The following is a 17938-nucleotide window of genomic DNA, read 5'->3' as shown; positions in this document are numbered from 1 at the left end:
TCGCAAAGCTAACTGAAAAGCAGCATTCCCCAAGAGAGGATGGCTTTCACTTCAGCAGTAATAAATTCATGAACTTCTTTGAGGAAAAGATCATGATTATTCGAAAGCAAATTACGGACTCCTCTTTAAATCTGCGTATTCCTTCAAAGCTCAGTTGTCCTGAGTCTGCACAACTCTGCCAGGACCTAGGATCAAGAGAGACACTCAAGTGTTTTAGTACTATATCTCTTGACACAATGATGAAAATAATCATGGCCTCTAAAACTTTAAGCTGCATACTGGACCCTATTCCAACTAAACTACTGAAAGAGCTGCTTCCTGTGCTTGGCCCTCCTATGTTGAAAATAATAAACTGCTCTCTATCCACCGGATGTGTACCAAACTCACTAAAAGTGGCAGTAATAAACCCTCTCTTGAAAAAGCCAAACCTTAACCCAGAAAATATTTTAAAAACTATCAGCCTATATCGAATCTTCCATTCCTCTCAAAATGTTTTGAAAAGGCTGTTGCGCAGAAACTCACTGCCTTCCTGAAGACAAACAATGTATACGAAATGCTTCAGTCTGGTTTTAGACCCCATCATAGCACTGAGACTGCACTTGTGAAGGTAGTAAATGACCTTTTATTGGCATCAGAACGAGGCTCTGCATCTGTCCTCGTGCTCCTAGACCTTAGTGCTGCTTTTGATTCCATCGATCACCACATTCTTTTGGAGAGATTGGAAACCCAAATTGGTCTACACGGACAAGTTCTTGCCTGGTTTAGATCTTATCTGTCGGAAAGATATCAGTTTGTCTCTGTGAATGGTTTGTCCTCTGACAAATCAACTGTAAATTTCAGTGTTCCTCAAGGTTCCATTTTAGGACCACTATTGTTTTCACCATATATTTTACCTCTTGGGGATGTCATTCGAAAACATAATGTTAACTTTCACTGCTATGCGGATGACACACAGCTGTACATTTCAATGAAACATGGTGAAGCCCCAAAATTGCCCTCGCTAGAAGCATGTTTCAGACATAAGGAAGTGGATGGCTGCAAACTTTCTAATTTTAAAATCGGACAAAACAGAGATGCTTGTTCTAGGTCCCAAGAAACAAAGAGATCTTCTGTTGAATCTGACAGTTAATCTTAATGGTTGTACAGTCGTCTCAAATAAAACTGTGGACCTCAGCGTTACTCTGGACCCTGATCTCTCTATTGAAGAACATATCAAGACTGTTTCAAGGACAGCTTTTCGCCATCTACGTAACATTGCAGAAATCAGAAACTTTCTGTCCAAAAATGATGCAGAAAAATTAATCCATGCTTTTGTCACTTCTAGGTTAGACTACTGCAATGCTCTACTTTCCGGCTACACGGATAAAGCACTAAATAAACTTCAGTTAGTGCTAAATACGGCTGCTAGAATCCTGACTAGAACCAAAAAATGTGATCATATTACTCCAGTGCTAGCCTCCCTACACTGGCTTCCTGTCAAGGCAAGGGCTGATTTCAAGGTTTTACTGCTAACCTACAAAGCATTACATGGGCTTGCTCCTACCTATCTCTCTGATTTGGTCCTGCCGTACATACCTACACGTATGCTACGGTCACAAGACGCAGGCCTCCTAATTGTCCCTAGAATTTCTAAGCAAACAGCTGGAGGCAGGGCTTTCTCATATAGAGCTCCATTTTTATGGAATGGTCTGCCGACCCATGTGAGAGACGCAAACTCGGTCTCAACCTTTAAGTCTTTACTGAAGACTCATCTCTTCAGTGGGTCATATGATTGAGTGTAGTCTGGCCCAGGAGTGTGACTGTGAACGGAAAGGCTCAGGAGCAACGAACCACCCTTGCTGTCTCTGCCTGGCCTGTTCCCCTCTTTCCACTGGGATTCTCTGCCTAAAACCCTATTACAGGGGCTGAGTCACTGGCTTACTAGGGCTCTTTCATACTGTCCCAAGGAGGGATGCGTCACTTGAGTGGGTTGAGTCACTGATGTGATCTTCCTGTCTGGGTTGGTGCCCCCCCCACCCGGGTTGTGCCGTGGCGGAGATCTTTGTGGGCTATGCTCGGCCTTGTCTCAAGATGGTAAATTGGTGGTTGAAGATATCCCTCTAGTGGTGTGGGGGCTGTGCTTTGGCAAAGTGGGTGGGGTTATATCCTTCCTGTTTGGCCCTGTCCGGGGGTGTCATCGGATGGGGTCATAGTGTCTCCTGACCCCTCCTGTCTCAGCCTCCAGTATTTATGCTGCAGTAGTTTGTGTCGGGGGGCAAGGGTCAGTTTGTTATATCTGGAGAACTTCTCCTGTCCTATTTGGTGTCCTGTGTGAATTTAAGTGTGCTCTCTCTAATTCTCTCTTTCTCTCTCTCTCTCGGAGGACCTGAGCCCTAGGACCATGCCTCAGGACTACCTGACATGATGACTCCTTGCTGTCCCCAGTCCACTTGTCCGTGCTGCTGCTCCAGTTTCAACTGTTCTGCCTGTGATTATTATTATTTGACCATGCTGGTCATTTATGAACATTTTAACATCTCCACCCGGCACAGCCAGATGAGGACTGGCCACCCCACATAGCCTGGTTCCTCTCTAGGTTTCTTCCTAGGTTTTGGCCTTTCTAGGGAGTTTTTCCTAGCCACCGTGCTTCTACACCTGCATTGCTTGCGGTTTGGGGTTTTGAGATATCAGCACTTTGAGATATCAGCTGATGTACGAAGGGCTATATAAATACACTTAACACTTTTTTGGTTACTACATGATTCCATATGTGTTATTTCATAGTTTTGATGTCTTCACTATTATTCTAAAATGTAGAAAATTGTAAAAATAAAGAAAACTCCTGAAATGAGTAGGTGTGTCCAAACTTTGGACTGGTTCTGTATATACACTGCTCAAAAAAATAAAGGGAACACTTAAACAACACAATGTAACTCCAAGTAAATCACACTTCTGTGAAATCAAACAGTCCACATATGAAGCAACACTGATTGACAATAAATTTCACATGCTGTTGTGCAAATGGAATAGACATCAGGTGGAAGGTATAGGCAATTAGCAAGACATCCCCCAAAAAAGGAGTGGTTCTGCAGGTGGTGACCACAGACAACTTCTCAGTTCCTATGCTCCCTGGCTAATATTTTGGTCACTTTTGAATGCTGGCGGTGCTTTCACTTATACATTCTCCTAGTCTCCCTCAGTGACACAAAGAAGTGGATTTCATATTTGCATAACCCAACAGCACTTAAATATTTTGTCTTGTCCATTCACCCTCAAATGGCACAAAAGTCCTTCTTAGAACCTGTCTCCTCCCCTTCATCTACACTGATTGAAGTGGATTTAACAAGTGACATCAGTAAGAGATCCTAACATTCACCTGGGCAGTCTGTCAGGGAAATAGTTGTTCCTAATGTTTTGCTCACTCCGTGTATTCTCTGAACTAAATCGAGGGGCCAAAAAGGTAAGAAAACTGTAGTATAACCATTAAAGGGTGTCTGAATCTTGTATTGTTTTTTTTGTAACGAGACCTGCTATAGTCCCAGGTCCACCAAAATGCTGCTCTTAAAGTCCCACCACAAACGTATAAATGGTGGACACACACCCAGTTAATTAAGAAACATACAAATAAAAAAAACACAGACATGGTTCTTTATTAAACATTATTCTCTTCATCCAATGATCTGGCATAAGCAAAACAGTTATTTATTCATTTTATCCGCAAATGCTGGTTGTGCATCCGATTGCATTACAAGTGAGAGTGCAGGGGGGGGGGGGGGAGTTGTGCGTTGTCATACTGGCTGCAGTGAGTTTGGCCCCGTCCGATCCGTTGTGAAAGACAGGTCCACTGCTACTGAACAGCAGAGGCAGTGGAGTCGTGGGGGGAAAGGAGATGGGTAGGTGTAAGTCACACTAGTGTGTAAACAGCGGTTGGAGAGCGGGGCGAGTAGCTCGCCTGATCCCAGATCAGTCTGTGCGGTCTTGCCCACTCCTGTTTCGTTGTCATGCATTGACAAGACAGCACAAACTGATCCAGGGCCAGGCTGGGGAACAGCTAGGTACTCAGATGTGTCACAAGAGTCCGGGATGACAGGCAGATAAATACTGATAGTGTGTAAAACAGAGGCAGTTGCGTTGTCATGATAGATAAAGAGAGAGAGAGGTGCTGATACTGTGAAACAGACTTAGAGAGGCAGTGCTGTTGTGTTGTGTGGTGGTGGGGGGGGGGGACTAGAGAGAGATGGGGAACATGTATACATACATAGGCAGTGGTGTTGTGAGCATACTGGTAACGTGGGACAGTTTGGGACTGACGGGGGGGGGGGCATAGATATTGAGACTGTGCAGAGGCAGTGGTGTTCGGGGGGGTAACACATACACTATCCAGACGTGGAATGAGGGAGGGACCACCTTGGGAAAAGAGGGGGAGAAGGGGATCACGGAGTTGTCGGTCAACAAATTGTTATAAATCTTTCCGTTTTATTTCAGGTGAAGTGGAAATGTAACTCTCTTTACTGGTTGTCAACGGCCGTAGTGGTCCTAGAAGTCAGCCCCTTCCTTAGGTGGTCTAAACAGTCGATTTAGTGATCAATAACCTTCACTTCAGAAACCAAAACGAGAACAAAAAAAGCTGAACATAAAAGGCTTTGACAATGTTAAAAAAAAAGGTCTAGACTCCGTGTACTTTTAAAAAGAAGGAATACATCTTATGTACATTTTGTCACGGCTGCTATTATCTCACAGAGCATCTTCTTAACTCCACAACGACTTGACTCTCGATCATTAGAGCCACTACGTTTTCTTTTATTTTCCACCCACGAAAAAAAAACCGAAATACTGTAAAAGGAACAACAGAGAGATGCCAACCCAACCTGGTCCAATTTGTGTTTTGTGTATCAATTTGATCCAACCTGTGAACGTGACAGTGCAAGAGGTCTAGTGCATAAAGTGAATTGCATCTGAAAATCATTTTTGATCTACTTATCTATTGATTTGATAGAGGAGAAAAACAAAATAAATTTCCACTGTGACTACTACTTAGTGTGCCGATATTCCTGGGTGAAACGGAGAGAACAAAACACTAGGTCTGGGGAGGTGGGGGGGGGGGGGGGGGGGCATTTGGAAAAAAGATAGCAACTCCTCTTTTATGCATCATTCCACCTAAGGACAATTCAAATTGCAATCATTACTTTTTCAATATATATATTTATATTTCCATATATCTTTTGTAAGAAAAAAAAAAATCAGTCTCTTGTATAGGAGGTGAGGCAGGCACCCCCCTTCGGGCCCCCCCGTTTGCTGTCCCTGACAACATTTAGGGATGACTCGTGCCCAATGTCTAGCTGTCCGTCTGTCTGTCTGTCTAGTTCCCTGCAGAAAGACGTGTGTCTTGTCGACCCCTTCACCCCAGGTCTGACGGGCACCGAGCCTAAATTCCTCTCCAATGTCTTAAGGGAGAGAGAGGAGGAACAGAGAGTCGTCACTGAGGAGAGTAAACAGAACATCTCAGATTAAACTCCTTGTGCGGCAGGGCAGCCGTTCCCTGGTGCTGGTTCTGGTTCTGAGGCATGTCTATAGTTGTGGTGAGGGGGTGATGGGGATAGTGCCATCCAAGTGAGATGCCTGCCCCCCCCCCCTCCTATTGTTCAGTCAAGTATGATGGGGTCGGTTTCGGCCCCGTTTCGGTGCCAGGTCTGGGTCTGAGATAGGGGGAGTGGGGGGGACGGCTGTCCATCGAGGCCTACGTTTGCCCCCAAAGTGTCAATGTCCGTCTTGGTTGGGCCCAGGCTTGGCCCTCTTCCTAACCCCACTCCACTCTGGCCTGGTTTGTCACAGTGTGGGAGTCTGTAGTCACGCCTTCTGGCTGTCCCTGTCTGGGGGTGGTGGTGGACCCCCGTCTAAGGGGAGGGTGCAGGGGGACTGCTGCGAGCTGAACTGGGGGACAGGCTGGGGCTGCAGCTGCCAGGTGGGGCCCCTCCTCCGCTGGAGCGGCCCCCGCTGGCCCCCTGGCCCTCCAGGCCCTCTGAGTTCTCCAGCATCTCCTGGATGAGAGGGGGCATGGAGCCTGGGATCTCCATCTTCAGAGTGATCACTCGCTCCGCTCCTGGAGGAGGTGAGGGAGGGAGGGAGAAGAAGAGAGAGGCAGAGAGAGAGAGGGAGGGAGGGAGGGAGGAGAAGAGAGAGGCAGAGAGAGAGGGTCATGTGTTATGTGTTCCACAAGTTTCGGCCACTACAGCAAAATGCGTATGTAAGACCATAAACATTTATCTTCAAATAAATGACGCATGATGTAGCTATAAATGGCAGTATTGCCGCACTGAGACGAGGGCTGGACGAACGCAGGGGTTTACAGAGGCAGAATTCCCTGGGCCCAACCCTGCAGGGTGCCCAAGAGGCAAAAAATAACAACAAATATACAATCACAGGAGCCAACTTTCAAAGTTTAAAATACACCAAAAGAACATAATTTAGCCACAGAGGATCAATGGTTAAAAAAATATATATATATAACTGTGGATTAAGTTGCATAACAAGCACATATAGGTAACTGCCAAAAAATCAAGTCAACACCAACATAAAACAATACCGTTTCCCAAGCTACCGATGACTTCACACTGGAAGAAGTTTAAGCTACACTAAAGCTACCCTATATAAAAAAAACAACAACGCAGTGTACAGGCATGTTCGCTCACCCTTGGCGCTGATGCTCCTGAGGTCCGTGATCTTCATCAGCATCTTGGGGAACATGTGCGGTTTGTGAGGCCTCCTCTTCCTCACGTAGATCTTCAGAGCCTCCAGTAGGGGCTCCTGTAGCAAGTCCACCTTGTCTGCCTGCTCCAGATCCTGGCGGTCTACACACGCACACACACAAGCACGCGCAACAAACACACACACACAAACAAACAATGAAAAACACGTCCTTATTACCCAATCTTTACGCTCAAAGAGCACGCCCAACCTTGGCATGATTCACACAGTGGCATGATAACAGTAGCATTACCCACAGGCAGTATTAGGCAAACTCACGTCTTCACACCAGTAATACACACAACTGACAAAAGACACTAGTTGCCGAGACTTGTTTGTACTAATTTGCTGGAAAAACAATGACAAATCGGCCTCTTTTGAGCTCAACTCCCGGGCCCTGACAGGAGTGCAGCGCTGGGTTGGAATCCGAGCAGTAGTGCAGTACCTCCACACAGCAGACAGATGCCGCTAAGCAGGCCGGTCTCGGCGTCGTCCATCTCCAGAGGGAGGAGTGTCTGTGCGAAGGCGAACACCAGGTCTGTGAGCGGGCCGAAGCCTGCGTTGTGCATCTGGGTCCTGTTCAGTGTCAGCCCATCTGAGAAGGTCATGGTGTCCTGGTCTGGAGTGTAGCGCGTGCAGATCCTCAGAATCTGAGATGGAGGGATTGAGATGTAGAGGGAGGGAGGGAAGGAAGGAGGGAAAAAGGAGGAAGTTAGTCAGTCTTGCGACGAGCCTTGGCTCATCGGAGTAGATCTTCTGTTTCCATGGCGTGAGGAAGCTTGATGTGCAAGTGCACCACCTGGACAGAATGCTGGACTACAGCAGGGCCTTATCCTCAATCTATCTCCTTAATGTTGAGTGCCAAGCAGAGAAGCATCAGGTCCCATTTTTTTTTTTGACTCGGCCGGGGATCACACTCACAACCTTCCAGTCTCAGGACGGACACTAACCACAAGGCCACGGAGTTAGTTGGAAAGTTAGGTGGAGCACAAAGATATTGTATATTGGTGTTCCCTTTTTGTAGATGTTTTGTCGTTTGTAATAAATATATGTATGTCCTACGTGTGTGTGTGTGTGTATGTGTCCTGATGCGTCTCCTCACCAGTATGTCCAGACAGGCAGCCTTGAGCAGGGTGATCTGGTCAGCGATAGTGAGGGTGGTGAAGCCTGGCAGATGTTTGGCAAACTCCACCGTCTTGATGATACACTTAGTGGACAGCTCACTGAACTTATCCCATAGGTTTACGTCTAGAGCCACGCGGTGCTCTGCACTGTTATTCTATAGGGGGGAGGAAGAGGGATGCATTTTATTCTGTGATTCTACAAATACACCGGTTGGCATTTTGAGAGTGAAAGGAGTGTATGTTTGTCAGCGTTTGGTGTACCCAAAACATATTGGCAGAGTGAGGGTAATGTTTGTGTACGTGTAACTTGTCGGTGTGTGTGCATGTGTGTGTGTGTATATATACATAACTCACCGTGGTGTATTTGCCCAACTGACAGAGCGAGGGAAAAGTCTCCTTATGGGCCTTGCGAACGCGTTCGATCATCTGCTCCGTCTCGGTACTCAGCACGTAGATCTCCGTACACTCTGGCTTCTTCTCCTCCTTCTTCTTCTTGTTCCTGTCGTTCCTCACCGCTGAGAGCGAGAGAGGAGATGGAGAGAGAAAGAGAGAGAGAGAGAGAGGGAGAGACGGAGAGAGTTATCCTCTAGGCTCAAATGACAATTCCCGAGGATATGTGAAAGCTAATGGCTCCAGGTCGACCTCACAATCGTCACATAGCCGTGCCAACCAAAGAGACAAGAAAGACAATGTATGGCAGGGGAACACACATCAACCACTAAATGGAATTGAATGTATATACGCTGCTCAAAAAAATAAAGGGAACACTTAAACAACACAATGTAACTCCAAGTCAATCACACTTCTGTGAAATCAAACTGTCCACTTAGGAAGCAACACTGATTGACAATAAATTACACATGCTGTTGTGCAAATGGAATAGACAACAGGTGGAAATTATAGGCAATTAGCCAGACACCCCCAATAAAGGAGTGGTTCTGCAGGTGGTGACCACAGACCACTTCTCAGTTCCTATGCTTCCTGGCTGATGTTTGGCTGATGTTTTGGTCACTTTTGAATGCTGGCGGTGCTTTCACTCTAGTGGTAGCATGAGACGGAGTCTACAACCCACACAAGTGTCTCAGGTAGTGCAGCTCATCCAGGATGGCACATCAATGCGAGCTGTGGCAAGAAGGTTTGCTGTGTCTGTCGGCGTAGTGTCCAGAGCATGGAGGCGCTACCAGGAGACAGGCCAGTACATCAGGAGACGTGGAGGAGGCCTTAGGAGGGCAACAACCCAGCAGCAGGACCGCTACCTCCGCCTTTGTGCAAGGAGGAGCACTGCCAGAGCCCTGCAAAATGACCTCCAGCAGGCCACAAATGTGCATGTGTCTGCTCAAACGGTCAGAAACAGACTCCATGAGGGTGGTATGAGGGCCCGACGTCCCCAGGTGGGGGTTGTGCTTACAGCCCAACACCGTGCAGGACGTTTGGCATTTGCCAGAGAACACCAAGATTGGCAAATTCGCCCTGTGCTTTTCACAGATGAAAGCAGGTTCACACTGAGCACGTGACAGACGTGACAGAGTCTGGAGAGTGTGTCAGCAGTTCCTGCAAGAGGAAGGCACTGATGCTATGGACTGGCCCGCCCGTTCCCCAGACCTGAATCCAATTGAGCACATCTGGGACATCACGTCTCGCTCCATCCACCAACGCCACGTTGCACCACAGACTGTCCAGGACTTGGCGGATGCTTTAGTCCAGGTCTGGGAGGAGATCCCTCAGGAGACCATCCGCCACCTCATCAGGAGCATGCCCAGGCATTATAGGGAGGTCATACAGGCACGTGGAGGCCACACACACTACTGAGCCTCATTTTGACTTGTTTTAAGGACATTACATCAAAGTTGGATCAGCCTGTAGTGTGGTTTTCCACTTTAATTTTGAGTGTGACTCCAATATTTCATTCATTCAGATCTAGGATGTGTTATTTTAGTGTTCCCTTTATTTTTTTTGAGCAGTATATAAATATGAGAGAGAGAGAGACAGTTAGAGAGAGAGAGACAGTTAGAGAGAGAGAGAGACAGAGAGAGAGAGAGAGAGAGAGGAGAAGCACTGTTCACTATGTGTGTGCTGCCAGCGTGGGCCCAGAAAACACAACCTAATGAAGCCATTAAATAACTATTAGCCTGGCGCTCCAATCAGTCCTCTCACTCACACACACACAGACAGAGAGAGAGAGAGATGCCCCCCCCCATCCAGCTCATCATCAAACTTTGATTATTTCAAACAGCTGTGTAGTGCTATGGCAAAAACCAAAACATGCACCCGGGGGGGGGTGGCCAGGTAGGAGTTTGGGAAACTCTGCTGTACATGACATGTGATAATGACATGCGCATCGGGGGGGGGGGGGGGGGGTATTTGGTATTTGACTAAAAAGCATCAGTGTGTCAACCCCCTTCAGAGAGTTTTTGTGTCCGTGGTTCTATGACTAAAAGGATGACCGAGATGTCAAGGTCAGGGCACAAAGGTCAGTCAAGAGTATTTAAGATAGTCCTGTTCACACGCACAGCCCAGCTACACAACTCGATATAGATCCCAGTTTAAAAGCAAACACACACATCTGATTCTGTCAAATTAATACATGAAAAAACAACAACAACAACACAGTGCTACTTCCCAGGTGTAGTAACATGCTCCCCACCACTAGATGGCAGTGGTTGATTTCCTTAGCGGCCTCGACTGGGATGAATGTAGCTGTAAACCAGCAGCTCGGAGCACTGAGGGGAATAACTCACTTACAGGGGGGCAAAGAGGATGAAGTGCTAGGAAATTGTTTTGGCGCTTAGCCTCATGGAAACCTATAGGGAGATAGATATATAGTGCGTGTGAGCGTGTGTGTGGTGGAAGTATAGACGTGGACTAAGGGAGGGAAGCCATCATGGTGGGTTGTGCATTATTGCTGCTTGATATGAAAATGTCTTGAAATGGGTTGGAACCATCACTTTTTGTCACGTCAGTGTGTGGTGCTTTGAACATCTACTTCGTGAAGACATTTCGTGGGAGACAGTATTTCACTCAGAAGAGACCGACACACACGAGACGGACACACACAGAGACACGAGAGAGAGAAAGAGCCGCGCGAGAGAGAGAGCCACACGAGAGAGAGAGAGACACACGAGAGAGAGAGAGAGAGACACACGAGAGACACGAGAGAGAGAGAGAGACACGAGAGAGAGAGAGAGAGACACGAGAGAGAGACACGAGAGAGAGACACACACGAGAGAAACACACGAGAGAGAGAGAAACAAGAGAGAGAGAGAAACACACGAGAGAGAGAGAAACAAGAGAGAGAGAGAAACAAGAGAGAGAGAGAAACAAGAGAGAGACACACGAGAGAGAGACACGAGAGAGAGAGAGACACAAGAGAGAGAGAGAGAAACAAGAGAGAGAGAGAGAGAAACACACGAGAGAGAGAAACAAGAGAGAGAGACAAACAAGAGAGAGAGAGAGAAACAAGAGAGAGAGACAAACGAGAGAGAGAGAAACAAGAGAGAGAGAGAAACAAGAGAGAGAGAGAGAAACAAGAGAGAGAGAGAAACACAGAGAGAGAAGAGAAGAGAGAGAAACAAGAGAGAGAGAAACAAGAGAGAGAGAGAAACAAGAGAGAGAGAGAGAAACAAGAGAGAGAGAGAAACAAGAGAGAGAAACGAGAGAGAAACACACGAGAGAGAGAAACAAGAGAGAGAGAGAGAAACAAGAGAGAGAGAGAGAAACAAGAGAGAGAGAGAAACAAAAGAGAGAGAGAAACAAGAGAGAGAGAAACAAGAGAGAGAGAAACAAGAGAGAGAGAAACAAGAGAGAGAGAGAAACGAGAGACACACGAGAGAGACACACAAGAGAGAGACACACGAGAGAGAGAGACACACACGAGAGACACACACGAGAGAGAGACACACACAGAGAGAGAGAGACACACACGAGAGAGAGAGAGAGAGACACACACGAGAGAGAGAGAGAGACACACACGAGAGAGAGAGAGAGAGAGACACACACGAGAGAGAGAGAGAGAGACACACACACGAGAGAGAGAGAGAGACACACACAGAGAGAGAGAGAGACACACGAGAGAGAGAGAGAGAGAGAGACACACACGAGAGAGAGACACACAGAGAGAGAGAGAGACACACACGAGAGAGAGACACAATCGAGAGAGAGACACACACGAGAGAGAGAGAGAGACACACAGAGAGAGAGACACAGAGAGAGACACACACAAGAGAGAGAGAGAGAGAGAGAGAGAGAGAGAGAGAGAGAGACACACGAGAGAGAGAGAGAGAGAGAGACACACACGAGAGAGACACACACGAGAGAGAGACACACACGAGAGAGAGACACACACGAGAGAGAGACACACACGAGAGAGAGACACACTCGAGAGAGAGACACACTCGAGAAAGAGACACACTCGAGAGAGAGACACACATGAGAGAGAGACATTACATTACATTTAACATTTAAGTCATTTAGCAGACGCTCTTATCCAGAGCGACTTACAAATTGGAGACACACACGAGAGAGACACGCGAGAGACACGCGAGAGAGAGACACACACAGAGAGAGAGAGACACACACACGAGAGAGAGAGAGACACACACGAGAGAGAGAGAGAGACACACGAGAGAGAGAGAGAGAGACACACGAGAGAGAGAGACACACACGAGAGAGAGAGACACACACGAGAGAGAGAGAGACACACACTCGAGAGAGAGACACACTCGAGAGAGACACGCGAGAGACACACTCGAGAGAGAGACACACACGAGAGAGAGAGAGACACACACGAGAGAGAGAGACACACAAGAGAGAGAGAGAGAGAGAGAGACACACGAGAGAGAGACACACGAGAGAGAGAGAGAGACACACACGAGAGAGAGAGAGAGAGACACACACGAGAGAGAGAGAGAGACACACACACGAGAGAGAGAGAGAGACACACACTCGAGAGAGAGAGACACACACTCGAGAGAGAGACACACTCGAGAGAGAGACACACTCGAGAGAGAGACACACTCGAGAGAGGGACACACTCGAGAGAGGAACACACTCGAGAGAGGAACACACTCGAGAGAGGAACACACTCGAGAGAGAGAGACACACGAGAGAGACACACTCGAGAGAGACACACTCGAGAGAGAGACACACTCGAGAGAGAGACACACGAGAGAGAGAGACACACACGAGAGAGAGACACACGAGAGAGACACACACGAGAGAGAGAGAGAGAGAGACACAGAGAGAGAGACACACACGAGAGAGACAGAGAGAGAGAGACACACACGAGAGAGAGCCCAGAGCCCACAAAACACGCTGAGAGTGGAACACACGACGCCAGGAGAGTCAATCACCACCTTCCGGAGAGAAAACACTCTCGAGATAGATAAGTAACACACCCCTCTTAATGAGAGACACACTCGAGAGAGGCTGTTCCACTGGATGAGAGAGACACATTTGTAAGTCGCTCTGGATAAGAGAGACACATGACTTAAATGTAAATGTAAGTAAATGAGAGAGAGAGAGACACACGAGAGAGAGAGAGACACACGAGAGAGAGAGAGAGAGAGACACACGACAGAGAGAGACACACAGAGAGAGAGAGAGACACACGAGAGAGAGAGAGAGAGACACACAGAGAGAGACACACGAGAGAGAGAGAGACACACACGAGAGAGAGAGAGAGACACATTGAGAAGAGAGACACACGAGAGAGAGAGAGACACACACACGAGAGAGAGAGACACACAGAGAGAGAGAGAGAGAGAGACAAGAGAGACACACAAAGAGAGAGAGAGAGACACAGAGAGAGAGAGAGAGAGAGAGGAGAGAGAGAGACACAAGAGAGAGAGAGACACACAGAGAGAGAGAGAGAGAGAGAGAGAGAGAGAGAGAGACACACAGAGAGAGAGAGAGAGAGAGACACACAAGAGAGAGAGAGAGAGACACACAAGAGAGAGAGAGACACACACGAGAGAGAGAGAGAGAGAGAGAGAGAGAGAGAGAGAGACATGTACTAGTACTCACACTCCTTGGACATGCCCACTTCCAAACACTTCTGCAGGCGGCAGTACTGGCAGCGGTTGCGGGTGACCTTGTTGATGATGCAGCCTTTCTCTCGGTGACAGGTGTACACCATGTTCTTCTGGATGCTTCGCCGGAAGAAACCCTGCGGGGAGAAGAGAGGTCGAGTGTTAACATTTGCTTTATTTGCTCATAAAAATAAAAAAAGATAATTGTAAAAAAATAAATAATAATAATAATAATAAGCAGGAGAGAAGGGGAGAATGATTGCTGTTATGTTCTGGATTTGCTTAGACAATATACGCCTACGAATGACATGCTTTGTCACACGACAAAGGACACCCGCATCGACGACAGGCTCTAACATCCAACGGCGCTCAACATGCTGGTGAGTGACGTTCAAACGTGTGGCCGTGTATTGGCCCAAAGCTCTCATGTTGACCTATGGAGGGCGAGTGACAATAACATCGGTACGTAGGTAATAGTGATTAGCTACAAATACAGATATTATTTTTGACGATATGTCGTATCGTTTTAACAATACCGCAATACTATTTATGCGCCAGGTCGGCTGTACCTGCACCCAGTATTTCTCCTTCATAGCTCAGTACTCCCATCTACTTCTTTTTAAACAGGGAGCCAATTTGTTTTCGGCACATTTATTTCCACGACTGGCCAAAACCCGTTTTCTCATGTCTCTCTCTCTCCCACTCGTCTCTCTGCAGCGGACATAAGATGAGCAATACGTTCGAGTCTCAATGAAAATCGCGGTATCGAGTGGCAAAACATATAGAAGTGTGAGAATCTTGATACGTATCATATCGGCACCTAAGTATTGTGATATCGTAAAGAGATGTCCTTTGCAATTCCCAGCCTTAACATGTAACACACACACACACACACACACACACACACACACACAATGCGACACATCGACTTCCTTAAAATGAGTGCCCGCACAGTGTTCAACTTCCCGTTCTGTGTGTCTGTGTCACGGAGCGTATTGTCCAGCCACGTGTTTCTCCACAGTGACTAACCGTGGCACCGCCACCGCACGTGCTACGCTCCACTCTGAATCATGCCCGATCACACTCTGCTATTTGGGCATTTTAAAACGAGGCTGTCAACATATTTCAGGACTTGACTTTTACAACCCACTAAGCTGAGGGACATGCGCTGCCAAAGCTTGCACGTGCACACTTTAGGTGCCAATGGCGCAATCTGAAGGGGAAAAGTGTGTGTGTGTGTGGGAACGAGAACGTTCGCCGGACATTAACAGTTGGCATTTTAGTCATTTAACAGATGTTTCTATTCACAGCGACTTACGCTCTAAGTGCACACATTTTCGTACCTTCTTTTTGTTGTATTGGTCCCCTGTTGGAAATCGAACCCACAACCCTGGCGTTGCAAGCTCTATCAACTGAGCTACATGGGACCATTAAATGTGTTTGCGCATGTGTCTGTGTGTGTATGTGTGTGTCTATGCGGCTGTGTGGGCCTCGCTTGGCCAGGTTAGTTGTGCCACACTGGGTGGGCATTAACTCACCAGTCTAAGCGCCAATGAGCTCCCCTTGGTTAATCCCTTAAGGGGCTTATGGGTAGGCAGGGCCTGGTGGCATTGGGGGAGCTTCAAATTAACTCCCATTCCTCTTAATTACTCTCTAAAGGGAAGACGAAGCCCCAACTGCTGCCCTCCTCGCCCACAGAGACGGTGACGGCGAGAGACTGACAGGCAAGTCGTGTGGGAAGCTTTCAGCCTATTGTGTTGAAATGCGGGTACGTGTGCATGCCCGCGAGGCGTTTGGCAAATTACAACGCATGTTCGTTAAACACAAGGCATGTTGTGAATGTCTTGATCAAGGTTACCGATCAGAACATTGACAATGAACAGTGCCGATTTCATAGCGTTTGTGTGCTGGAGCGGAGAGCCTTTGTTGCTGACCTATGAACCTGTCATCGTGACGGGGTGAGTGAGTGGTGGCATCCAGAGAGGTAGAGGGTGCTGGACAGAAACACACGAGCATACCAAACATTAGGAACACCTTCCTAATATAGAGTGGCACCCTGTTTTGCCCTCAGGACAGCCTCAGAACACCGTGGACTCTACAAGGTGTCGAAAGCGTTCCACAGGGATGCTGGCCCACGTTGACTCCAATGCTTCCCACAGTTGTGTCAAGTTGGCTGGATGTCCTTTGGGTGGGTGGACCGTTCTTCATACACCCAGGAAACTGAAAAAACTTTTGGACACTAATCAGCGCGCCTGGCACCGACAACCATACCCAGTTCGAAGGTACTTAAATATTGTGTCTTGCCCATTCACCCTCTGAACGGCACACACACACCCAATCCATGTCTCAATTGTCTCAAGGCTTAAAAATCATTCTTTAACCCGTCTCCTCCCCTTCGTCTACACTGATTTGACGTGGATTTAACAAGTGACATCAATAAGGGATCATAGACTGACCAGGTGAATCCGGGTGAAAACTGTGTCCTGGAAAGAGCAGGTGGTCCTAATGTTTTGTACACTCAGAGGATACGGAGATATGTGAAATAAATAGGAAAACAGATTTTTACAGAAAACACAGATTAATATTTAGACAGACAGACAGGCAGACAGACAGGCAGACAGACAGGCAGACAGACAGACAGGCAGACAGACGAGTAGAGGGTAATAGACAAGACAGGCAGACAGGCAGACGAGTAGAGGGTAATAGACCGGTAAGACAGGCAAGGCGACAAAACAAACATATCAAACGTAAACAGACAGAAAGGGACGAGTAAACAGGCTGTAAAGAAGGAGAAATGGAGAGCAAAAACACGGCCAGATTTGCAGCCAGATGCAGTGTCAATGAACTGATGCCCTGCAGCAACTAAGAGTACTGCTCGTGGCGGAGATTTGAGTGCCCCTCTGGTGCTGCGCTTTGCCCAGCAATATCACTAATCCACTCCAGCGCGCACGCCCACACACAATTGTGGGGGAGATTAAGTGGCGACAGCACCTAATGTCGGCAGACCAGAGCTGGTGTGTGTGTGTGTGTGTGTGTGTGTGTGTGTGTGGTGGCAGAGCAGAGTTGGTATGGCTTCGGCAGTGTGCACAGGCCAGGCCAAACACTCCTCTGCACGTAGCCCTGTATGAAGGTCAGGTGACCCGTCAAGCCCCTCCCTGACCTCCCTTCGCCATCAACCAGGATCAGCAGAGCCAACATGGATGACTTGAAACATACCATACATTAGCAAACATAGCACATCTGATGTCGGCCATTTTGTGCCAAATGGCCCTGGCTTCGTCGACTTGTGGGCTTTGTGAAGGCTGGGAAAAGCAACTAAATGTAGCCGGGGATGGAGTCCGTGTGGACATGACTAGCCCCGCTTCACTGGGTGCGGTCACATAGTGAACATACTGTATGTAAGCCTACCCTCCCAGCAGAAGTTAGTCATGTCACGACAGGGGCACTGCCAATGTGGTGGGTGATGCCCTCTCCACATGCCAGAGGAGATTCCTGTGCCCAGTTTGGCAACGGCACTGCTTGGCATGGCAGGTGGTACAACCATGAAAATCTCTCCATTCCAGTTAAGCCCTTTTACTGGGCTTAACTTACTGGGTAAGTCTCCGTGCTATCACATTTATAGAGACTCAACTCCCAAATTCTTCATAACATCTGGCATTAGTATCAGGCCAACTTGGAATCCATGGAAAACTAGCAGTAAGTACTAAGTAAAACAGAAAGGTCTCTATTGTTGTGCTAGTGGTGTGTGTTTGATGCTTTATGGGATCATGCTGCCCTACACAGGCCAATCAGCATCAAACACAAGGCACAGATACAACAGTAGAGCGAGACCCGACTCCTCGAGCTACAGATACGGTTGAAGTTGGAAGTTTACGTCCACTTAGGTTGGAGTCATTAAAACTAGTTTTTTCAACCACTCCACACATTTCTTGTTAACAAACTATAGGTTTGGCAAGTCGGTTAAGACATCTACTTTGTGCATGACACAAGTCATTTTTCCAACAATTGTTTACAGACAGATTACTTCATTTATAATGCTCTATATCACAATTCCAATAGGTCAGA

General features: G+C 47.5%; 1 protein-coding gene across 2 annotated transcripts in view; it reads right to left on the bottom strand.

Annotated features, from left to right (window-relative positions):
* Positions 1 to 3613: 3613 nt before the first annotated feature.
* LOC135553949 (retinoic acid receptor alpha) overlaps positions 3614 to 17938 on the bottom strand; it is a 210298-nt gene continuing 195973 nt past the window's right edge. For both annotated transcript variants that reach the window (XM_064985907.1, XM_064985908.1), the window contains 6 exons: positions 13869 to 14010; positions 8202 to 8362; positions 7826 to 8002; positions 7169 to 7373; positions 6669 to 6827; positions 3614 to 6079 (listed from right to left, as the gene is read on the bottom strand). In XM_064985907.1, the coding sequence (XP_064841979.1) occupies positions 5874 to 6079; positions 6669 to 6827; positions 7169 to 7373; positions 7826 to 8002; positions 8202 to 8362; positions 13869 to 14010 (1050 nt within the window). In that variant the 3' untranslated portion in view covers positions 3614 to 5873. The remainder of the gene's footprint in view (positions 6080 to 6668; positions 6828 to 7168; positions 7374 to 7825; positions 8003 to 8201; positions 8363 to 13868; positions 14011 to 17938) is intronic.

The sequence above is a fragment of the Oncorhynchus masou genome, chromosome 14 (genome assembly GCF_036934945.1).
Source record: "Oncorhynchus masou masou isolate Uvic2021 chromosome 14, UVic_Omas_1.1, whole genome shotgun sequence".
NCBI classification, from domain to species: domain Eukaryota; kingdom Metazoa; phylum Chordata; class Actinopteri; order Salmoniformes; family Salmonidae; genus Oncorhynchus; species Oncorhynchus masou.
Note: the sequence above shows the minus strand (reverse complement) of the source record. Positions and strands in the feature narration are given on the sequence as shown.